The sequence below is a fragment of the Gambusia affinis genome, linkage group LG05 (assembly GCF_019740435.1).
Source record: "Gambusia affinis linkage group LG05, SWU_Gaff_1.0, whole genome shotgun sequence".
Taxonomy (NCBI): domain Eukaryota; kingdom Metazoa; phylum Chordata; class Actinopteri; order Cyprinodontiformes; family Poeciliidae; genus Gambusia; species Gambusia affinis.
Window position 1 is genome coordinate 271,450 of NC_057872.1, and position 24,098 is coordinate 295,547.

At 41.5% G+C, this 24,098-nt stretch overlaps 1 protein-coding gene across 9 annotated transcripts; it reads right to left on the minus strand.

Annotated features, from left to right (window-relative positions):
- Positions 1–1,408: 1,408 nt before the first annotated feature.
- tcaim (T cell activation inhibitor, mitochondrial) lies at positions 1,409–24,098 on the minus strand. 9 transcript variants are annotated; one of them, XM_044116210.1, is made up of 14 exons: positions 22,443–24,036; positions 21,836–22,017; positions 20,574–20,702; positions 19,733–19,840; positions 15,443–15,575; positions 14,434–14,584; positions 14,108–14,363; positions 13,753–13,875; positions 12,511–12,608; positions 11,652–11,743; positions 11,345–11,568; positions 7,141–7,272; positions 3,751–3,856; positions 1,409–1,828 (listed from the first exon to the last, which is right to left on the minus strand). In XM_044116210.1, exons 4-14 carry the CDS (start codon positions 19,801–19,803, stop codon positions 1,634–1,636), a joined length of 1,581 nt encoding a protein of 526 aa, XP_043972145.1. In that variant the 5' UTR covers positions 19,804–19,840; positions 20,574–20,702; positions 21,836–22,017; positions 22,443–24,036; the 3' UTR covers positions 1,409–1,633. The 9 variants fall into 9 exon arrangements, with proteins under 9 accessions (XP_043972145.1, XP_043972151.1, XP_043972143.1 ...); XM_044116216.1 differs by lacking the exons at positions 20,574–20,702; positions 21,836–22,017; positions 22,443–24,036 and adding exons at positions 19,075–19,151; positions 24,043–24,058; XM_044116208.1 differs by lacking the exon at positions 20,574–20,702.

Here is a 24,098-nt window from a genome sequence, read left to right on the forward strand (position 1 = left end):
TCCACTGCAGTGACCACCAAGCATGAAAGGGTTAAGTATTGTAACTCATTAATTTTTCATCTTGTTATTGTAGACAGTGATCACTGTTGGCAGGAAAGATCTCCTGTAGCAGTCTGTATTACAGTGAATCTGAAGAAGCCTCTGACTGAAGATGCTCAGTTTACCCAAGACAGTCTAGTGAAGATGATGGTCAGGGTTGTCCATGATTTTTCTGATTTTATGAAGACTCTTTGTTTGCCTCATCATCTCCAGAGGTTCCACAGTCGTCCCCAGAACAGAACAGAACCAACCTTCTTAATCAGGTTATTGAGCCTTTTTATGTCCCTGGTTCTGATGCTGCTGCCCCAACAGATGAAGAAATGATGCTCTCAACAACAGACTGAGAGAAGATCTGCAGCATCTTGCTGCAAACCTTGAAGGATCTTAGCTTCCTCAAGAAGTCCAGTCTGCTGTACTCAGCCTCTTCTCCATCTCTGATTCAACCAACAACTGCAGAATCATCTGAGTATCTCTGCAGATGACAGAAGTCAGACTTGTGCTGGACGTCTGAAGTGTAGAGTGAAAAGGAATGGTGAGGGTACAGGGCCCTGTGGTGCTGCTGTGTCCTTCAGTCTCACAAACTGTGGTCTGTTTGTGAGCTAGTCATAGATCCAGGTGATTGTTGAGGACTCCGCCTGTGTCTTCTGGAGTTTCTCACAGACTGAATTGTGTTAAATGCTGTGGAGAAATCAAAGAACATGATCCTCACAGTGCTGCCCGCTTTGACCAGATGACAGTGGGTTTGTTGTGAATGATGGCATCATCAACTCCAGATCCACAGCGATAAGCAACCTGCTGGGGGTCTTGATATGTCTTTGTCTGCTTAGTCAGACGGGCCACCAGGAGTTTCTTCTTTACCTTCATGATGTCGGTTGTCAGGGCAACAGGTCTATAGTCATTGGTGATTGATGAGTGAGTTTTCTTTGGTATCGGAACCAGGAAGAACATCTTCCATAACAGTGGAACCTTGTCTTGGGCCAGGCTAAAGTTGAAGAGATCCTGCAGAATCCCACAGAGCTGCTCTGCAGCTTCAGGCCTTTAGGACTCTGTGGCTGACACTATCTGGACCTGCAGCCTTGTTCAGGTTCCGTTTCTCCAGCTGCCTCTTCTCCTTAACTTCAATCTAAACTTCAATTTTAATAGCTAATCTTATTTTCTAGCATACCACTAGACAGAAAACCTGCAGTATGTTTCAGTTATATTCAAATCAGAAATCATTAACACACCTGAGTCACTTATTTTATCGTATCTGAAGTAGCTTTCCTCCTCATTATTGTATTTTAGGAATTAAAGCGTCACATAAAGAGATGTGTATGTTCTTGAAGGATGAGTCCTGCTGGTTTACACTTGAACAGGAATTGTTCAATCCTTAGAACAACCGTGTTTTATTGTTGTTTTCCACATTCTTAACTTAAACATACAGTTTCTGTGGTTTGCTGTGTTTTCTAGTTTTACATTTATCTCTTATTTATAGATTGTGGATCCAAAACATTTCTCAGAGGTGAAACCACAGTAGCCATAAAACACGACAGTATATATAGATATAAATTCTGAAGGATTGTCTCAGCTCTTCCAGTCCCAGGGGACACACAGGTCACCGTCCTGCATAACAGAGTAAAAGTGGGAGACACAGACATGCAGCCCCTGCAGCAGTGGGGGTTGCTGCTCTATGAGCCTCCTGCAGCAGAGAATCATGTGACTGGAGCTCAAGCTGGGCTCCTTGGAGAGGCCCCTCAGAGACAACTTCTGGACACAGAGCTGCACCACTGCCTCCTCTTCCACCTGCAACCTTTACAAAATACACAGAGAGGAAGACGAATCAATGACAATATTGATAAACAGCTGTGTGCTCTTCTAGCCAGGTGGGCTCAGAAACCTGATGGGTCCAGATTGAGGGGCTGCCTCTTGTGAAGGCTGCTTCCTTCCTCCAGATTTGTGGTCGAGTGCATCACCTTCTCTCAGGAGTCATTGCAGGTCAAAAAGGACAAATTTGTTCTTGTAATAATGGTGGACCAAGATAGACCAACAGGACAGTACAGTTTAAGCCTTAAAGGGCACCTGGCCTGTCCAAAATGGGACATCCTGCTTTTTGTAATTCTTAATATCTCAGTCAGATTAACTTACATTACTTACTTTGTCCTTTGGATTGCAAGGTATATAGATCAAAAGATAAGCACTTTGTGTACACTCTGTCCAATTGATTGCCATTATCTGTCTGTATGTCCATCACATTTCAGCAACAAGGCGGTTCATAGTGCTTTACATCATAAAAACACAGAAATAAAAAGTCGTAAAAACATCATATAATCAATAATTTGAGAAACCAGTAAACATTTCATTTTGTCAAGTGCCATAATCAAATCATTGATCAATGTTCCATTTAAAATGTTTCAAAAGCAGCTTTAAACAAGCGGGTTTTTGAGTTCCTTGATTTAAAGGAACTCAGTGTTTTGACTGTTTTGCAGTTTTCTAAAGTTTGTTCTAGATGTGTGTGTGCATCAAAGCCAAATGCTTCTACTGCAGTCAAATTCATTAGATATAGTTTAACACTGAAAGGTAACAATTCAGCCTAAGAACACTCTATTGGTCCCAAAGAGAAATGAAATATTCATTACTTAAGGAACATTTTGTTAACAGTTTGTGATGGCAGTAGCCAGGAAAGATCTTCTGTAGCAGTCTGTGTTACAGCAAATCTGAAGAAGCCTCTAACTGAAGACACTTCATAAAAAGAATGGACAGAGTTGTCCATCGTTTTCTTGATTTTATAAAGAATCCTTCTTTACATCCCAAGAGGTTCCACAGTTGTCCCAGAACAGAACCAGAACAGGACCAGAACCAGAACAGAACCAGAACCGGAACAGAACCAGAACCAGAACAGAACCAGAACCGGAACAGAACCAGAACCAGAACAGGACCAGAACCAGAACAGAACCAGAACCAGAACCAGAACAGAACCAGAACCGGAACAGAACCAGAACAGAACCAGAACAGGACCAGAACCAGAACAGAACCAGAACCGGAACAGAACCAGAACAGGACCAGAACCAGAACCAGAACAGAACCAGAACAGGACCAGAACCAGAACAGAACCAGAACTGGAACAGAACCAGAACAGGACCAGAACCAGAACCAGAACAGAACCAGAACAGAACAGAACCAGAACAGAACCAGAACCAGAACAGAACCAGAACCGGAACAGAACCAGAACCAGAACAGGACCAGAACCAGAACCAGAACCAGAACAGAACCAGAACAGAACCAGAACCAGAACAGGACCAGAACCAGAACAGAACCAGAACCGGAACAGAACCAGAACAGGACCAGAACCAGAACCAGAACAGAACCAGAACAGACCAGAACCAGAACCAGAACCAGAACAGGACCAGAACCAGAACAGAACCAGAACCGGAACAGAACCAGAACAGGACCAGAACCAGAACCAGAACCAGAACAGAACCAGCCTTCTTTCTCAGGTTGTTGAGCCTTTTTATGTCCCTGGTTCTGATGCTGCTGATTTCAGCCTTGAAGAAAACTGAGTTACAACATTTCATTTCCCTTGTGGGATCAATAAAGTATATTTCAATTCAACTTAATATTTCTAAATACAGAATATGTAGCACTGAAATATCAACTTGGAGCTGAGCTCTTAATTTGTCTGGTCAAGTATAAACAACCAAAATCATGAAGAAGAGTTTTATCAGAAAAACTCACTGTTGTTGCTGCAAGGCTGGAATTTAGACGCCCAATCAGAGAGGAGCAGGGAATGTAGCCGATCATGTGTAGAAGACTGGATGGATCCGACGCGCCTCCACATAGACTTTGAATGTAAACCAGATGAGCCTGACTGAAACGCCAGGTGTAGAGCAAAATGTAGAAATGTCTGCATTCAATGTGCACACGAGTCAAACTTGAAGTGTTGGATGCATTTTTGAGTTGCGTAACAAGTTTGGTGTGAACACACCATTACACTCACACTTCTCCATTCCGCATGTGGTGCAATTATGGAATAATCCTCATTTACTATCTTGACTTTTATAATAATGAAGCCATAACCTGTAGATGTTTTTATGTCAACACATTATTCCAGGTTTCAGGGATCCAAACATTTTTATTGTCATACCACCTTTGCTTGTTTGTGTTACAAAATTCTGACTCAAGTCCCAGATTAAGAAATTTAATACACAAATAAAATATATAAATAAAAATAATAAATAATGAAGTAATTTGTTTATAAATTATTAATAAACAAGCACTGTAAACTTCTATCACTCAGTGATAGAAGTTCCTCAGGACTCAGTTCCCAAGTCCAGGTCTCCGCAGCTTCCAGAGGAAGTAGAGACGCTGACCAGAGGGGAGGTGTTGGCACCTCTTGCTGAGAAGTTGTACGTTAGCAGAGTGAAGAGGAGGAGGCTTTAGCATGCAGCATGCAGCCCTACAGTGAGCCAGTGCTAAGGGTGATGGAGGAGGAGACAGTGTTGTGGATCCTGATGATCTGAGGTTTGTTGGTCAGGAAATCCAGAATTCAGTTCCCCAGTGTGTGGGACTCAGTCCCAGAGTGGACAGCTTCTGTACCAGGGTTTGTGGGATGATGGTGTTGAAGGCCAAGGAAGAATCCAAAACCAACAAACGGTTTTAAGACTTCCTGCTCTCCATGTTGGTGAGGGCTGTGTCTATCACCAATGAAACAGCATCAGAGCTGGAGCTGTTCTTCCTATAGGCATACTGATGGAGTCCTTGATGTGGTTCATGACTAGCCTCTCGTAACACTTCCTGACTACCGATGTTAAGGCTATATGTCAGTAATCAATCAGGCCTGTCACTGCGGAGCACTTGGGGACAGAGACAATAGTCTTTAAGCAGGTGAAGACCGCCAGTGACGTGGAGGTGTTGAAGATGTCTGCCAACACCTCAAACAGCTGGAGTGCACAGTCCCTCAGTACCCGCTCTGGGATGTTGTTGGGGCCTGTAGCCTTATGGGGGTTGATTTCCTGGAGGAACTTCCTCACATCTACTGTGGTCACACAGACAGGTGTGATACCAGGTGGTGGTATAAGTCTGGTGCTGAGGGTGGTGTTAGGATCCTTAAAGAAGGCGTAGAACTTATTGAGTACGTCTGACAGTGAGTGGTCCCTTGGCCATTGTGCATCCCTGATGTTGTAGTCTGTCATGTTCTAGATTCCCTTCCACATCCACCAGGGGTCGTTGGTGGTGAAGTGGCCTTGAATTTTCTGGGCGTATGTGGCTTTAGACCTCACAATGCCTGCAGTCAGTTCTTTCCTAACACAGCCTCCCTAGCTTTCAGCAGAGCTCTCACCTCGGCATTCAGCCAGGATTTCTGGTTCAGATAACAAGTGTCCTGACATTATCAGGACACTTAGAGATGAAGCCCAGAACAGAGGAGGCGTATTCCTCCAGGTCCACCTCCCTCATATATATTCGGCTCTCTGAAGGCTTGCCAATCTGTGTTCTGAAAACAGTCCTGGAGCACACAGGCTGCATCCCTGGGCCACACAGTCATTGTCTTCTTTGTTGGCCTAATTCGTATCATCAGCCAACGATATGCTGGCACCAGCAGGATGCAGATGTGGTCGGAGAGGCCAAGATGAGGGCGAGGAAGAGCTCGGTACATTTCTGACCATAATTTAGCATTGAATTACCATTGCTTGCTATCTGGGTTGAGACTATAATCGTGTCATTAATATTTTCCTTTACACATTGGAACACATTGCACTAGTTATAAATGTCATTAAGTGTTATTCACTGTCAAAAGCTTTAACAATGTAGTCATTAATATTAATTCTTACCTCAACTAAAGTGAAACAAGTAGGACTATTAATGAGGAGGTAAATAAGTTTTATTACACTTTCCAATGCTTTAATATCTGATTCTGATTCTTGTTTAATGCTAATGAAGACAAACCCTCTTAAGAAAACTGTAAGAGTGCTAACATTGTGTTAGATTATTTAGCAGCATGTAATTCTATAAAAACGCTCCTCCTTAACATAGCAAGAAGAAACCACAGGGGATTCCTTATTAGGCCAGTTATACAGACAGACAACAAAGCCTGGTCAGCTACTGTCAGCTAACCTCGAGTTTACAACTATAAACTGCTGGCAGATTGCGGCAGCCATGTAAATAAATTTTAACTGAATATCAAGATACAGAAATAATCCGTTTCACCAAGAATACTATGGATTCAAGACTTGTGTAACTTGCCTCCTAATGGTCTGCAATGCTGCTGTTCCAACTCAGCAAACCTCCTCTTGATCTTCCTCTTCCTAGTAAGACTACCAATCACAGAGGACAAGGAATGGAGCTAATCATATGTAGTGATAGAAGACTAGCTGGATCCACCCACCGACAACCAAAAACACTAACTGTGAGCGAGCAGAAGCAGGAGCCAGCAAGCAAGTGAGCAGAGAAATTCTTTGAGTGTCAATGCAGAGACCATGCATATGTGCATTCCGATATCCTCCACATCTCTATTCCACTTGCTGAGCAATTCTGCACATGCCCTATCTATATGTACTTGCACTGGGTCTCAATTTCCTTTGCGTGGGGTCTCATTTACTCTAGACTTTTGGCATGATAATGACAACATACAAGTCACTCCAAGCAGTGATGTGGTCCACCTGTCCCTTTTTACAGGAGTGGTATGTCCCAACCACACAGCCACTTTGTCTGCAATCTGATTCTTGTTTAATGTCAGGTTCTACACCTTCTTTAAGAATCCTAACCCACCCTCAGCACCAGACTTATACCACCACCTGGTATCACACCTGTCTGTGTGACCACAGCAGATGTGAGGAAGTTCCTCCAGGAAATCAACCCCCATAAGGCTGCAGGCCCCAACAACATCCCAGAGCGGGTACTGAGGGACTGTGCACTCCAGCTGTTTGAGGTGTTGGCAGACATAACAAAGACATTTGAAACTGTCACCCTACGCACACACACATCAGACAATGGTTCCATGTGGACATCGCTGTCCTCACAGCACTTAAAAGGTTAAATGATGTTTGAATGAAGAACAATTTTGGGCACACTGATTATCTTAGTGAAGTAACTATGAGAGAGGTATCATTGGATGCCTCCCAGTCTTACTGATGTCTTTGCAGGGTGCGACTTCTGGCCTCAGGGGCCTGGCTCTGGAGGAACAGCTGGAGCTTGAGAGGGTCACAGTTGATGGGGATAATGAAGTGCCCCATCTCATGGAGACCAGGTGCAGAGCGATCACTGTCAAAAACAGAAACCAGAATGCTTTTTGAAACAAATGCTTCAGTACTTTTTTTTTTTTTTACCAGAAATGAGGGAACCCAATCCAGGTAGGTTCCATATATTAAATGTGATCAGTTTATGATAAATTTTGTTGATAATGTTCCAGCATGCATCTCCCTAAAGATAGTAATTTGACCCCAAGGTGCAACGATGAGCATTTTTTTGAGCTTCTAACAAGAAACTGAGAAAAATAGCGGTACTGATAATCAGGTATATGCCTGATTATCAGCACCAGTTGGTGTTTGGAAAAAAGAAAGTTGGACCTGACTTAGTACAACTTTTCAGACCAGATCAGACAGCTCCACTGAAGAAGTCAGGTTAGTTTTCTGTCCTGCTGTCCTGACAGTCATTAGTACTTTTCATTCAGTTTTGCAGATTAATTGGAATTTTTGTTGTTATTGTTTTCAATGTGACTTATTTGCAATATGATTTTCTTCCATATAACAGATTCTTTTTCTAACTTCTCTCGGTGTTTCACTATGGGAATCGCCTCAGTGTGACCCAATTACAGAAGCTCCAATGACATCACGTCTGTCCATGACAGACAGGTTGAGTCGTGACCGTGGCTCCACCCACCATCCAATATCACAGACAACCTAACCCTCTCAACTCATTCTCGCTTTCTTCCCGTGTGAAGAACTACAGCATAGCTTCCTCAGCACATTCAGGCTAGCTTGGCTCTGCTTAACCGTTCATAGGTGTTCCGTAAAGGAAGACGCCGCTGAATGCAGTACCAGGAAAGGCCTGGACTGTGCTGGGTAAAAGCTTCGAACCAAGCCTTTTCTCTGTTATACAGGCATTTGAAGCAGCTATCGCATAAAGGTGGGCTGCTTTTATAGTTACTCTGTGTTTAGGCCTGTCGCGATAAACGACAGTAAGCTGTAAGATCCCACCAAAACTTAGACCAAACCTACGCCCTTGTTAGAACCTATTTATGTCACTTTAATGAAGAACAGCTGAAAAGTTACCGAGCAATTTCACTCCAATTCCTCCCCTCGTCATTTCTGTATTCTTTGCACGAAATGTTTTATAAATATTAATGTTGTTTCCACATATCATCTCCGATGTTGCCTTTGTCAGCTGTTTGGGATTCCCCTCTGTAATTTCCCCTCAGAAAGCAGGAGGAGAATCCTCGCTTTCTGATTGGTTACCTGTCACATTCAACAGGCTGCGTTAAGCTCCCAGTGGGGAAAACCCCTGATTTAGATCAGAGGGCCACAACGATCTACCACAACACACCACACAATCTTAGAACGATCAACATTCTAAGATTGTCATTAGGGGAAAATGTAGGTGTGAACAAACGTGTAGTGTGAACTATTGCATCAGGTAGTCGATGTTCCATCTTCTCTATTTAAATCTAATAATTACTGAATATGGTTTACAGACTTCATAATCTGAACTCTTTTGGTTGAATCCAGTATTTATTTACACTTTGGTGTTTTTATTCAAGTACATTTTTGTTAATGGAGACTGGGAATCCATTTTATTTTTGTTTTTGGTTGTTTTGTTTATTTTATCAGATCCAGTGTTAAGTGCTCTTTTAAAAATAAAGTGTATCTATCTTTGGCAGGAAATCACATGAATTATTATGTCATTTCCAGTAAATCAATGTAAAAAGGTTTTCAAACAATATTATCGTTTATCGCAATGGTTTTTAAGACAATTAATCGCTCAGCAAAATTTGTTATTGTGACAGGCCTAGGAAGAGACATTAAATCCCGTGCAATGCACGGAGTACTTGGGTCTCAAAATAAACTCTCCTACCATGTTACGTTATCGGAGTGGAGAACCCTGTCATTCGCTCAGTGCATGGCGCATTTCCATCTAGGGAAAGTTGTTCCATTCAGACTTTGCCAAGGCTCCTCAGCCTCATGGCGATTTCCACTGTCCATCTGGGACTGTTATGAATGTGGGGTTTTCAGCGGTGGGTCGCTTCACTACGTAAATGTCCCCGCCATAATCTGTGCCGCAGGGTGAGAATAACACTCGCATGTGTGGAGGCTCTCCAACCATGGGGAGACCCAGCAGTCTTCGAGGTGGGCGTGCCCCTGGGTGCGGCATCATCCAGGGTTACCCTGACTACGGATGCGTCTATAACTGGCTTGGGTGCAACTATGATGGGCAGAGCTGTGAACAGTGTATGGTCGGAAAGAATGGCACATCAACATGCTGGAACTACACGCCGTATTCCTAGCTTCGAAGCATTTCATGCCTTTGATGGTTGGTCACCACGTCTTGGTAAGGACGGACAACTCCACAGTAGTGGCGTATATCAACCGTCAGGGCAGGACCCGATCCATTCAGCTACACGGATTGGCCAGGGAAATAATTATGTGGAGCAGGAACCAGATTTCTATCGGTTCACGCAACGCATGTATCAGGAATTCAAAACAGAGGGGTGGATCTGTTATCCAGAGGCAACCCCCTTTACGGAAAGTGGAAGCTGCGCCCTCAAGTGGTGGAGCAGATCTGGCAGACATACTGACGGGTTGCCATAGATCTCTTCGCATCATGGGAAAACGCTCATTGCCCACTGTTTTTCTCCCTGTTGGACCGAGACGCACCACTGGGCGTGGACACGCTGGCTCACTCCTGGCCGAATGTGTTGCTCTATGCATTCCCACCTCTGAGTCTAATATCCCCAACTCTAGTCAGAGTGAGGGAACAGGGCCTGTCCTTAGTTCTGGTGGCCATTGAAGCCCTAATCCAAGTTCTGTCAGCACAACCATGAGGGACAGAAGGAGGCTTGACATAAGCTGCCCACCTCTAGGCTTTTCATGCCATTATGGGACCTCACTCTGGTACTGGAAGCCCTTTGCCATCATCCCTTTGAGCCTTTGGAGGGTATTGGAATGAAATTTCTGACATTGAAAACTGCACTGCTCTTAGCTTTAACTACTGCTAAGAGAGTAGGTGAGTTACACGTACTGTCTGTCAGTCCTACTTGCCTACAGTGGGCACTGGGGCTCTCCAAAGTGTGCTTGAGACCCAATCCTGCTTTTGTGCCCAAGGTGACTGAAACATCATACAGGTGTTCGATGGTGGAACTGTTGGCATTCCATACACCTCCTTTCTCTTCAGCAGAAGAGAAAAGGCTTAATTGCTTATGTCCAGTGAGAACTTTGAGGGATTATGTTGACAGGACAGCTGACTTTAGAAGAGGTGATAACCTGTTCGTGTCTTGGGCCACTTCTCATAAGGGCAAACCTATCTCTCACCAAAGGTTAGCACACTGAATTGTGGAGACTATATCTCTGGCATACTGATGCTCAGGGTCAGAGGCCCCTGAAGGGGTGAGAGCCCATTCTACTCTTGGGCTTTGTTCCACGGTGTGTCTGTCCAGGACATCTGTGCTTCAGCCAGTTGGGCTACACCGCACACATTTGTGAGGTTTTACAGGCTGGATGTGGCCCAGTCATCATTGGTGCTTGGGGTTGGCTCATAATCAGGCTCCACCTAAGTCCTGGATTGTATGAATTTCTGCCAAGCATTGCTGCGGGGCCAACATGCAATTCGGGAGTTGGCCATATCTCCCATAGTGAAACACAGAGCGAAGTTAGAAAAAGAACATTGGGTTACTTAATGTAATCCCTGGTTCTTTGATAACAGAGTGAGGTGTTTCACCAACACATCTCTTCTTACAAGGCACGGAATGAAACCTGCTTTGAATGAGTTGAGAGGGGTAGGTTGTCTGTGATATTGGATGGAGGGTGGAGCCACGGTCACGGCTCAACCTGTATATCCCGGACAGACGTGATGTCATTGGAGCTTCCATAGTTGGGTCACGCTGAGGCAATTCCCATAGTGAAACACCGAGAGAAGTTAGAAAAAGACTTAGAAAAGTAACCCAACGTTTCTAAGTGTCTAAGCAGTGATTTGTCAGTATCTGCTGTAAAGCCTCTTAGTTGCTGTGAAGCTTCTCTCCTGTGTTTCTATGACATCACACAACTAGTCAAAGTCAATTTCACTTTCAACATGCTGAGCTTGACTTTAAAAATCCGAAGTCATGGAACCCCATAGTACATACTTGTCCAGCACCATGGCAAGGCCATGCAGGCTCCTGGGATGCAGGTGCAGGCGTTGGGACATCAGGCTCTTGTGAAAAGCATTTAGCGTGCTGTAGTGCTCAGCGATAGGCTGGACTGGTCCGAGGTGGATTACTTGGGATCCACCCAGAAGGCAACTGATTCTTTCCTTCAACCAGTCTGTTTGCTGCTGAAGACTCCGATAGCTGGGCAGCTGCTGGAATAACTGGAAGCAAATGCAAGGAAGTGTTAAAGAAAATTAAGTTAAAGAAGGAACATGTTACGGCAGAATAACTCCAGTGGTATTACTTTGGTCCACTGATGGTGAACATCCATGGTTCCCAACATGACGTCTCCAGAAGCATTCATGTCCGACTGGTCAGCGAACACAACAGTATGGCCTGGTGGGGAGGTGGGACAACATTTAAATGGTCCTAGCCATTCTACACACTTATTTTCTAATTTATTTCATTGTTCTGCTTAATACTAGTAATTATGTTGGAGATCAAATGAACACAATCACTACAATCTACTCCTATTTTTTAAAATACTAATATGCCCACAATGGGAATTCTCATGTTTGAGAAAATTCTAAAGGGTCTGGTAAATACAACATGGGAGAATTTCATGGATGCATAATGTGGAAATATTGCAATCTTTGATAAAGATAGTTGAGCATTTGTTGCCCTATTTGCAGAAATAAACTATTCTGTCAGAAACAATCAGAGACAGGAGGTGGGTCTTAGCAATGTCAATCACGCCTGTGTAGCTGCTGCTCATAATTTCCTCTTTGCTTCTGCTACGCTGCAGCTGGTTCACCACAATGGAGCCAGCAATGAATGTTAAAGCTAGTTAGCATGGCCGACCAATAACAGAGGATAAGCAGTTTCCCTGGAACAGTAAGTTGTTTCCACACCATTAGCACACTTAGCAGCATGTACATTAGCTTGACTGACTATTGGAAGACCCCCCCTCCTATCTCTGACTGTTTTTGACCAAGAGCAGTGCATTTCTTCAGATGGCAATAACAGGAGCTTGATTTTTTTCTTAGATTACTATCATGACATGATGGTAGTTTTAGCAAATCTGTAAACAATATTTTTTAATAAAAGTTACAAACTGCGGTCTTGGCATATATTTATAAATGACAACCCCATTGAAACATTACCCTGAAGATTGAGCAGGTCCTCTGGGTTCTGGTGAGACAGTCGGGTCAGACTCTGAAGCTGAGAGCACTTATGAGCCACTCCCCAGCTGCGCTGCCACCTAAACACAGCAATAATATCACAAGTCCATCTTAAGACTAATCTGTGTAGAGCTTTTTGCTAGTCCATCTTCACCCTCATGTGACAGTGGCACACCCCTCAAGCAGGGTGTTGTAAAGTAAGAAATCAAGTTATTCTGATGCATTAAAACATCCATCTTTTATGTTACCTATCCAACTCAACATAAAATCTAAACTGTTGATGGAATCATTTAAAGCATAAATGTCAAATAGTCTAGTCACGTACAGTAACTGCTAGCCCACCTGCTGCCCTACAGATTAGATTTTATGAATAGTGCTTTTGTATGAATTAAATAACCAGCCTTATGTCATGGTCTGTGTTTTTCTGTGCTTTCTGTCCTGTCTTCCCCTTGATTATTCCCAGGTGTGTCTCGTTCCTCGATTGCCTCCTGTGTACTTAATGTCACCAATGTCTCTGTGTCTTGGTCGGGTCCTTGTCTGACGTGTGCTCGTTCCGTCGTCGTGTCCATTCGTGTATCCTATTTGCTACCAGTGTTGAGCCATTAGCTTCTGCTCAGCTGTGCTGCAGGTTTTTTGGACTTTGGATTTGTTTTTTATTATTAAAATCTTCATTTCCTCACATCTACCTGGATCCTCAGCATCTGCCTCACCACCTCACACCACCACTTTATGACGCCTTATTGATTACTCTTATTGCTCATTTTTGCAGTGAAATTCTGAAGATGTTGCCCCATAACTCTGCAAAATAACTCAGTTGAGTTATCAAAGTGTCAACCAGTCTCCTACCAAAATAAAAAGAACGCTTACATAAAATTAAATTGCACTTTGACAACAAGGTGAAAGCATCATATATGAACTGTGCTGTTCTGGAACCAGGTTATCCATCTTGACTAATTTTTTATGTTTCTCATGATATTTTCTTGTTTTGATTTGTTTTGTTTTCCATTGAATTGTATTGGTAACAATAAAGATGAAAAAAATGTTGAAAATGACTGATTTTCTTTACTTTGCAAAAATAGTGAAACTGTAATAGTGGTTTCTGTACTTTTTAAGTCTTCAGCAGACTTATTATTTTTCTACACTGATTGGCAGATGGCTGGACAATAACTGGACATTTTCAGTAAAACTATACAGTCAGTGTTGGAGGACGCAGAAGAAGCTTACCTGATATCTGCCAAAAGAAACTTTTCACACAGTTCTTTCTTCAGTCTGCTCAGCTCTTCTCTCCGTGGAAGACTAGCATTGTGTTTCTTTGTTGCCTCAGGTTCGCTGTTTCTCAGCCAACCACTGCCAAAAATATGAAAAACAAGAAAACAGGTTTACAAAAAACATTAATTCAAATATATACATTATATATATACAGCTGAATGTGCTGTAGTTATTTTTTATTTTTTTTTGTTTTTTTTGTTTTGTTTTTTTACAAAAAACAGGACCTCAAAAGGTACTTCACTGTTTTTCTTATAAAATAATGTCTGACAGATTATACTGATATACTGGATATGCAGTCAGTGTTACTAACTGGAGTGTAGGTTCCATCCTCTTGGTCTGCTGCAGCTCCTGCTCAGGATCTCTGAACCCAGTGAAGGTGTAGTAGCTTTTATCCCATTTTATGGGTCTATGAAAAGATCCTCCTCCGTCAGGCCCACCTTTACATGTCCCAAAGCTTTTTTCATGTCTCTCTATGTGCTCCACAGGCAAGCTGCAGGATGTCAGCACGTTCATCACGGTACTGAAAATATCATTTGTGTGTAGAATGAAACTCACGGACCGGAAACCTGTAAAAGTTTTAAATCAGTTAAAATGTAGCATTTTCAGTGTCCACAGTAAAATGAATGTAACCAGTACCTGAAGAGACAAAGCCTGGCTGCTTCTCACTGCTCTCCTTAGTGTCCCTGATATAAAAGGTGAGCTTTATTGGCCGAACTAACTTCAAGCCAGGCTTCTGCAAATTTTCCATGTAGCCATTTAACTGCTTCAAAGAATTTTCATTCACTTCCTGGACAAAAAACGCAGTTTAACAATTTTAGTTACAGCAAGATATCAAAATATGATTTGCTATAGACAGTGAACATCCCTACAAAAAACTGTCGACATCCAGACTTAACCATTCAGACTTTGTTGCAGAACTGAGGTGCTAATAAGTGCACACACACACACACACACACACACATACAGTCTAATGGGATGTTTATGTAGGGCAGTAGCTTAAATATGTCAGCGGATGTCCCCAAAATGTTAGATTTGTTCTTTGAGTTGTGGAAGTTGGTAAAGTGTGTCCGTTAAAGAACGCCGTACTCGGCGTCCGTTACGGTGTGCTGGCAGCACAACGGTCAGTATTTGCTGTGAATTCTGAAGGCGAAGCCGCTGCGCTGTCGGGTGGTCCGAATAAACGATCTGAACCACGATCCGATTCCTGCCTCAAGTTTCCTTCCGACAACAACAATTAAAGAAAACACAACGCAGAGTCTAAGGAACAGCGAGGTCTCATCTCACACTGACAGGGTTACATTTACATAATGAAAGTTGCAAAGCGATCAGTAGAGAGAGGTTTGTCATGGCAAATTTATGACAGAACTATGATCTGAAACTGAAATAACAACAATGAGCACTTTAAGTGTTTAGTGGTGAGATTTTACAAATAGATTTTTTATTATCTTGAATGTTGTGGTGAGACAGTCTCTGCTGTTAAATAATGTATAGCCTGAATAAGCAATAAACAAGATGATAAAACAAGTTAATATTTTATGTGTTATCAAGTTAATGTTCAGGTTAGGGTTGGGACTTCCAAATTAATGGGTTTACAAATCAACAAATTCTTCATCCTTTTAAGTACACTAATTTGAAGATAACTTGCCCGTTCTCTGGGGAATTGACCAAAGAAGTCTGGATGAACAGCAAAATAAAATGGTCTGAGAGCGTTGACAGCCTCTGCAGCTGACAGAGCTCTCTGCTGGACTAGAAAAGCCATCGCCTGCTGCCTCTGTGACCTGAAACAAGAAAAGACATGGATATTCATTTCAAAGTTCCTGCTCAGTCTGCTAGATTAAACATTGTGCATCCACAATGCTGATAAGTGCTCACACGATGTAGTGACTCATAGTTCGAGCTGTTTTTCTGCTTGAATGCTTACTTTAAATCAGGAACCCTATCCCCACAATTTTCAATTATTAGATGACTTCCTGCTCCAAAGCACTGGAATCATCCATCCATCCATCCATTTTCTAATCACCCTTCGTCCCTAATGGGGTCGGGAGGGTTGCTGGTGCCTATCTCCAGCTAACGTTCTGGGCGAGAGGCGGGGTCACCCTGGACAGGTCGCCAGTCTGTCGCAGGCACTGGAATCAAATGGCTTCATTTCCACCTCACCGTGTCTTGAGGTTTTGCAGAAGCCCAATAATGAGCCCTTGGTTTGTTTCAGGTGTGTTGAAGCAGTTTTAACAGGTTTCAGAAACATGGCTCTTCAGGTTCATCTGCTGCAGAACTTGACAACAAGCAGAAAATAATTCATTTGACTCAAGTGTATTTCAACCATTTAAAAGTTGGAGGACCTGGGGGCAAACAGAATGAGTTGTTTTTCCCCAGAGGCAGGGACAGAGCAGCAGGCTCCAACTGCCGGGCCCTGGACCAGTTGAGTTCCCCAATTCAGAGCAGGCTGAGCGGATCCTGTGGTGCTGCTCAGACCCAGCATTACCGGACCCCTGGATCCCACCAATGTCCTGTACCAGACTCACGCCTGACTACAAAGCCTCAAGTCTAAGTGTAAAGGAAACTCAAAGCACAGTGAATCTTCTTTTTTCATTACAGAATTGATTTGACTCAATATGGACTTGCTAAATTCTTATTTGACAGAAGATTTATAATTTCAGAATTTTGGCAAACTGAAATGTAGGATTTCTAAGGCTTACTGGTTGGCACATTCCATTAAAATAATGATTCAACAACTTTTCTTCCAACCACACAGAAGCAATCAGAGAAGGCTTCAGGCCATCCAGACAGAGATATTTGAAAACTTAGCCTGTGCTAAGAAGCTACTAAACACTATCTACAACTGAGATTGCAGTGATGCACATACTAAAGGTAAAATAGAATTTGCAGACTGTAGTTTGGCATCATCTGTAAAGAAGAGACTTGCAAAGATCAAATCCAGAAGGTGTGTGGCTTAGATATAATCATCAAACAGGACATGCTTGATGCACACATACAGTTAGGGCCAGAAATATTTGGACAGTAACACAATTTTCGCGAGTTGGGCTCTGCAGGCCACCGCATTGGATTTGAAATGAAACCTCTACAACAGAATTCAAGTGCAGGTTGTAACGTTTAATTTAAAGGGTTGAACAAAAATATCTGACAGAAAATGTAGGAATTGTACACATTTCTTTACAAAAACTCCACATTTTAGGAGCTCAAAAGTAATTGGACAAATAGACATAACCCAAACAAAATATATTCTTTTCAATATTTTGTTGCGAATCCTTTGGAGGCAATCACTGCCTTAAGTCTGGAACCCATGGACATCACCAAACGCTGGGTTTCCTCCTTCTTAATGCTTTGCCAGGCCTTTACAGCCGCAGCCTTCAGGTCATGCTTGTTTGTGGGTCTTTCCGTATGAAGTCTGGATTTGAGCAAGTGAAATGCATGCTCAATTGGGTTAAGATCTGGTGATTGACTTGGCCATTGCAGAATGTTCCACTTTTTTGCACTCATGAACTCCTGGGTAGCTTTGGCTGTATGCTTGGGGTCATTGTCCATCTGTACTGTGAAGCGCCGTCCGATCAACTTTGCAGCATTTGGCTGAATCTGGGCTGAAAGTATATCCCGGTACACTTCAGAATTCATCCGGCTACTCTTGTCTGCTGTTATGTCATCAATAAACACAAGTGACCCAGTGCCATTGAAAGCCATGCATGCCCATGCCATCACGTTGCCTCCACCATGTTTTACAGAGGATGTGGTGTGCCTTGGATCATGTGCCGTTCCCTTTCTTCTCCAAACTTTTTTCTTCCCATCATTCTGGTACAGGTTGATCTTTGTCTCATCTGTCCATAGAATACTTTTCCAGTACTGGGCTGGCTTCTTGAGGTGTTTTTCGGCAAATTTAACTCTGGCCTGTCTATTTTTGGAATTGATGAATGGTTTGCATCTAGATGTGAACCCTTTGTATTTACTTTCATGGAGTCTTCTCTTTACTGTTGACTTAGAGACAGATACACCTACTTCCCTGAGAGTGTTCTGGACTTCAGTTGATGTTGTGAACGGGTTCTTCTTCACCAAAGAAAGTATGCGGCGATCATCCACCACCGTTGTCTTCCGTGGACGCCCAGGCCTTTTTGAGTTCCCAAGCTCACCAGTGAATTCCTTTTTTCTCAGGATGTACCCGACTGTTGATTTTGCTACTCCAAGCATGTCTGCTATCTCTCTGATGGATTTTTTCTTTTTTTTCAGCCTCAGGATGTTCTGCTTCACCCCAATTGAGAGTTCCTTTGACCGCATGTTGTCTGGTCACAGCAACAGCTTCCAAATGCAAGACCACACACCTGGAATCAACCCTAGACCTTTTAACTACTTAATTGATTACAGGTTAACGAGGGAGACGCCTTCTAAGTTAATTGCAGCCCTTAGAGTCCATTATCCAATTACTTTTGGTCCCTTGAAAAAGAGGAGGCTATGCATTACAGAGCTATGATTCCTAAACCCTTTCTCCGATTTGGATGTGGAAACTCTCATATTGCAGCTGGGAGTGTGCACTTTCAGCCCATATTATATATATGATTGTATATCTGAACATGTTTTTGTAAACAGCTAAAATAACAAACCTTATGTCACTGTCCAAATATTTCTGGCCCTAACTGTATATTCTTTGCATACTTTAAATGAAATATTATTGATTAAATATTATACTGGTTTTGTAAACAACTGTTTCAGCTGCATGATTGTCAGGAGATCTTTGATCTCAAAATGTTTTATCCTGGTTAGATAAAGTCTAAAGAAGAACACATTAAATGTAAGTTTTAGTCCATTCTAGAATCTAGAATATAAAACGGTATACATAGAAGTTAATGTTGACCATAGATTTAGGCCATAATATGGGAATTGTTTCAATGGACCTTAAATTACAGGTGGGTCCAGAGCAATTTTTTATGTACAAAGCTCAGCGATGCATGTGGGGAGCAAAGGCTCTGGCTGTACGCCCTGATCACACAGATTAACTACTTTAGCTCAAATTACTAAAGAAGTCAAATCTGGGATATTTAATTTTTATGAAACATTTTTCTTTTTACAAATTTGTTCAAACTGTCACCATGTTGTTACAGTGTAGTATGACAGCTAACAAAAGGAGCTCGTCTGCCTCCTCCCTGGGCCATCCTTTGTCTCCAGAAAAGCCCCCCGAACCTCTCGATCAAAAACAACCAATCAGAACCAGAAGGACTAATTTGTCTTTACATACTGCCTGCTCAGTGTACGAATGGCAAAGAAACAACTTACCATTACTGGAAAACTGTCATCGGTGGCCATGCTAACCAGCTTTAGCATTCATAACAGGTTCCATTGTGGTGAACCAGCTGTAGCAGCAGAGAGCAAGGTGGAAATTGTGGGCAGCAGATACACAAGGATGATTGACAGCGCTAAGACCCGTCTCGTGTCTCTGATTGATTGTTTCTGACAGAGTAGTCTATTTCTGCAAATGACAGTAGGACCATAGGGACATGCTTATCTGTCTCAAACTATACTATCACAAAATAATGAACATTTTGACAAATATGTAAAAAAAAATAAATAAATAAATAAAAGTTCCATATTACACCTTTAACATCATGCTAACATCAAGATGGAACAAACAGCATATCTTCAGGAATCAAATGGAGACCATTTCTCAACAGGTCAACTAGCAGCAGAAGGACAGATGAACACATTATTAGCCAGGTGGTCATAATGGAATGACTGCTTGGTATACCTACCTGCATATTTTGTATTTATACTACACATATGGACATGGCAAGTCACCTGACTGACATATGCATCGTATGTTTCACTGATACATACAGGGAGTCCTTTAAAATAAGATATTGACAGATTCCCAGAGTCTGGATTTTGAAACAAAGCTGATTTCCTGGAGAGAATCTAGAACCATGCTAAGTATTACCTAGAGGTGCATCGCAGGAGGGCGCTCACAGACATCACTGATGGGCACAGATGAACTTGTAACCAGGTCATGAGTCCTGACTCAGTTTTATCTGCATCTGTCAAAGACCTGAAAAGACATCCGCAAGAGTCTCAAGATTTAACAGAAGCCAGTGTTGAAAATCAACTGGAGTTTAGATCAAGTGGTGCCAACGTCTGAGAACTGTGTTTTATAGGGTAAGTTTCCTTAGCATCCTACACCAGGAAACAAAAACTGCAGTCAGAATTTAACTTAATTTGACCACAAATAATTGCAAAAATACTGGCCAAATCTTTTACAATTATTAATATGTAATTTTATGCAAACAAATGCAAGAAAGTAAATGAAGAATTTATTTTCACATAATTGTTGGATGCAAATTCTGCAGAATTTGCAGAAGAATTGGCTGAACAGCTTTACAGGTTTCCATCCTGGCTGTGGAAAACTGGACCAGCCCTCCAGGACTCTGCTGGTCCTGGAGGGTCCCTGGGTGTTCACCCAACCACTTTACATGTGCTTTGTGGACTTGGTTGAGAGCGTGGGGGTAATCCAGGAGTACGGGGTACCAGGTCTTTTAATACAGGCTGTAACCAGTGTCAGAGCTTGGTCCACATTGCCTGCAGTAAGGTTAGTTTCCAGTGACAGTTAGACTCCATTGGTCTCCATTGGACCCCCCTCTTCTGGGGACTGGCATGAGCCCCATCTGATCCCCCCTACTTTTTTCTGTATAGCAAAATCATGTTAATTTTGTATTATTTCTGATAGATTTTACACCTTATTTGAAATACTTGGAGGAAAGGACTGATAAATGTGAGCAGCTTGCCTGTGGAACCGTTGTGGATGAGTGTAATGCCAGGCTGGAATAGGTGAGACCCTCTGCCCCTCAAATCAGATGCAAACTGGACAGCAAACGCTACACATTATAGTGACTGCTGCACCACTTTGTCCATTTCTGTAAGTATCAATCATGGGAACAATATAAATCAAATGGTTACATATATTTTAACAAACTAAACAAATTAAAACAAAGTAGAAACAGATGTTTTGGTGTCTTCCATTTTTTCCCCCATTCGCATGAGGTACATATATCAGTACAAGAGATCCAGTTTTCTGCAGAGTGATTTAATTTTGAATGAGTACCGGTATAAACAATACCTACAGAACAATATAGTCCAGAGATGGAGGTAGAAGTAGAAGTAGGGTGAGTTAGTGACAGTCTGAGCAGCAGCCTGCTAGATCTTATCTTTTATTTAAACATTTACAAACATTTTATTTAAAGGAATGCTAAGCTCTTAAAATTTAGGCAATAAAGTTATTATTTTCTTCTTTAAGAAGAAATTAAATTATTAGTTTATTTGCATCTTTTAATGAGTTTCTAATATTGTATGAAATTATTTAAGTACGTATTTTAAAGATAAATCTGCAGAACATGCAATTGTTTTAGCAGATTATCCTTTGGAATAACTAATAGACTAATAAATTATTAAAATAACTATTTTTTGCAGCCCCAGCTGAACTGTAGCAAGAAAACAAAAGAAAGACCAGAGCAAAACTATCAGCCCTTCTGACATTTAGTGGTCAACAGTGTGGCCTCTCTCTCTTCCAGCTGACAAACGCCCCAATCAGCAGTTCTTCACTAGGCTGGCATGTCTCATGAGGTACATGATTCCAGATCATCTCTGCCTGAACCTCAGGGCTTGCCACAGATTCTGAGATGTAGGTCCTGTGAGGGCCACTCTAGGACAAGTTTGTCCTTCAAATGTTGGACCTGGAGACCTGAAAGACAGCCTCGGCCAAAAGTTTCTTTAAGTTATTTTTCCAAATGCCAACATTCTCTTGTTTTTTTGCTATGATTCTATGAAGATGAACAAGGTTCCCATAACATCATGCTGCCACTACCATGTTTAAAGATGGGAACTGGGTATTTAGGGATGAACATCCCTATGCTCGTCAGTTTAGTCTCATCAGACAAAAGAACAGAGTTAGAAAACACATTACCATGTTTTAAAGGAGCAGTATCATTTAAAATCAACTTTTTGGAGTTTCACATTTTTTTATAATGTTATTCCCTCTTCTAAAACATACCTGGAGTGTTGTCTCGATCCTTTCATGCATGTATAAAAAAATCCTTTAATCTCCCATTGTAATTATTCAGCTGCTCAAAACTCCTGGTTGGACCCAGACGTAGCTCCTCCTCAGAGCTGCAGCATCCCAGCTTCCACCTCACAGAGCCATCCGCCGCATCTCCACCACTCAGCTCCTTCAGACTAGCCAGCATTGTCATTTTTCAGGTTTTTTGTTACAATTCAGCACATCAGAAAAATCTACTGGTCAAACTTTGTGGAGATTTTGTCTTTTTTCATTTACAAGCAATAAAAGTTTTTATTAAAGTTGTTTCCATGAAAATATTATGTTTTGTGTGATTTCATCAAGGGGATTAATAATTCTGACCTTAACTGTATACACTAATTACTATTTTTCAAAACTTTATTATTAATTATTATTATTATTATTATTATTATTATTATTATTATTATTATTATTATTATTATTATTATTATTATTATCATTAGTTTGGCATCCTTAATGACTCCATTTCTCCATCTACATCCTTATTTCAAACAGAAGCTTTGAAATAACAACAAACTGAAGTGTATAGTGTATAGTGAAGTGTGTAACTGTTTTATCTCACCTTTTGGAGGATTTCTTTTACTGCTTCTGCCCATCTCTGTTTCCTGACATATTTCAGACTTTATGCTAAAGTTATGAGACCTCAAAAGTAAATAAACTAATCATATATATTTTACTCTTTTCTGTTAACATTGTGGTTGCTAACAGGCACAGCTGTAAGCACAGCTGCCTTGGAACAAGGAGGTCCTGGGTTTATACCCTAACCTAACCTAGACCGTGCAGAGTCTTCCCACAGTCCAATACCATGCATGTCAGGTTTATTGATCACTCTGAATCACCCTGAGAGTGAGGACACCTCTGCTTATCTCTGCTTTGCCCTGTGATGGATCTGTCTGAGGTAACCCAGCATCTCACCCACTCTGTCAGGAATAGCCAACCCTGCCTTGTTCTTAAACAGATTAAGCAGGTCTATAAAAATGATGGCTGGCTGATAACTATGTTGAGGGGTGAATTGCACACCTTCTACATCAATAACCATTCTACTTCTATAATAAAGGTTGAAAAAATATATTTTATGCCATATATATCCTAATTTGTTTAGAGATATTAACACCAGAGAACACCATTGGAGGTAAAAACTGTTTTGCAATAATTCAACTAAAAGATTAGTACCAATTATTATTAAGTACTAGTATTATTAGTAGCATTAGTTCACAAGAAACAAAAACAAAAATAATTATCTCAAACAAAAAAAAAAGTTTTCAAATCCAATTTCATGAGTTTTCACGAGTAGGACAACGGTTTCACAAATCCCAAGCAGGTTCCTATAATGTTTGATTAGTAGATATAATAATTCTGTCCAGATATAAAGTGTCTATATTGGTTTAACTACATAAAACTAGCTAATCCCTTTTAAGATAGTCTGAGGTCAAATGATTTAAAACTACAGCCTAAATCTCCCCTAATATGGTTTTATGCCATAAACGATCCTAAAATTGTTACTTTTCTAAGTCTTAAAGAATAGAATGAAGATTTAAAATACGGCTGATCGCAATCTTTAGAGTAGTGAAAAATCATTAAATGAAGCGGAATATATTCAAACTATCATGAATAACTTGAGCGTCACAAATGACACCCAAACCAAATGTAACCTTACAGATTGATCTACAAGAGTTGAACTTTGCCTCAGTTCAGCGCTAGCAGTCCAGGACTCAGGTCATTTACAGCCATTACGTCTTAATAGGTACAACAACGACGTTTTGCAAGTGGTTTGTTTATTTTTTGGGTCATTTTTATCAGACACTATTTTGATGAGACGGTATTTTGAAAATGTAAAACATCCGTTTCGCGAACAGATTCTTGCCAGTTCATTTTAACCCCTGCTGATCTCAAACACCGACCTTAAACAACTTGTCTTGTGACGTCAGTTGTCACCTTAACTAGCCAAAACAAACCATTCAGCTAAAAAAACCAAAACATTTAGCTCATCCAACAGCCCGCGGTTCCATACCTGAAAGTGTCAGAAACTACAAATCACGCCTTCATTTCTTCAGCCTTTTCTGTATTTCTTAACTGTTGTTATAGATCATAAATACATCAGTAAGAGTGCTTATCAAACTAAAAAACCAACTCGAGGTCTCCTCGAACAAATGTTTGTTTACCTGCTTGTTGCTTTTCTTCTTCTTGGCGGATGACAAACAACTTCATGGGTGCATAC

Coding starts and splice junctions, on each gene's coding strand:
- tcaim (XM_044116208.1), bottom strand. CDS start 21,861: ATGAAAGGATCGAGACAACACTCCAG. Junction 15,576..19,732: donor CTCCTGCGATGCACCTCTAG/GTAATACTTAGC, acceptor TTCTTGTTTCAG/GTCACAGAGGCAGCAGGCGA. Junction 3,857..7,140: donor CGCACCCTGCAAAGACATCA/GTAAGACTGGGA, acceptor TTACATTCAAAG/TCTATGTGGAGGCGCGTCGG.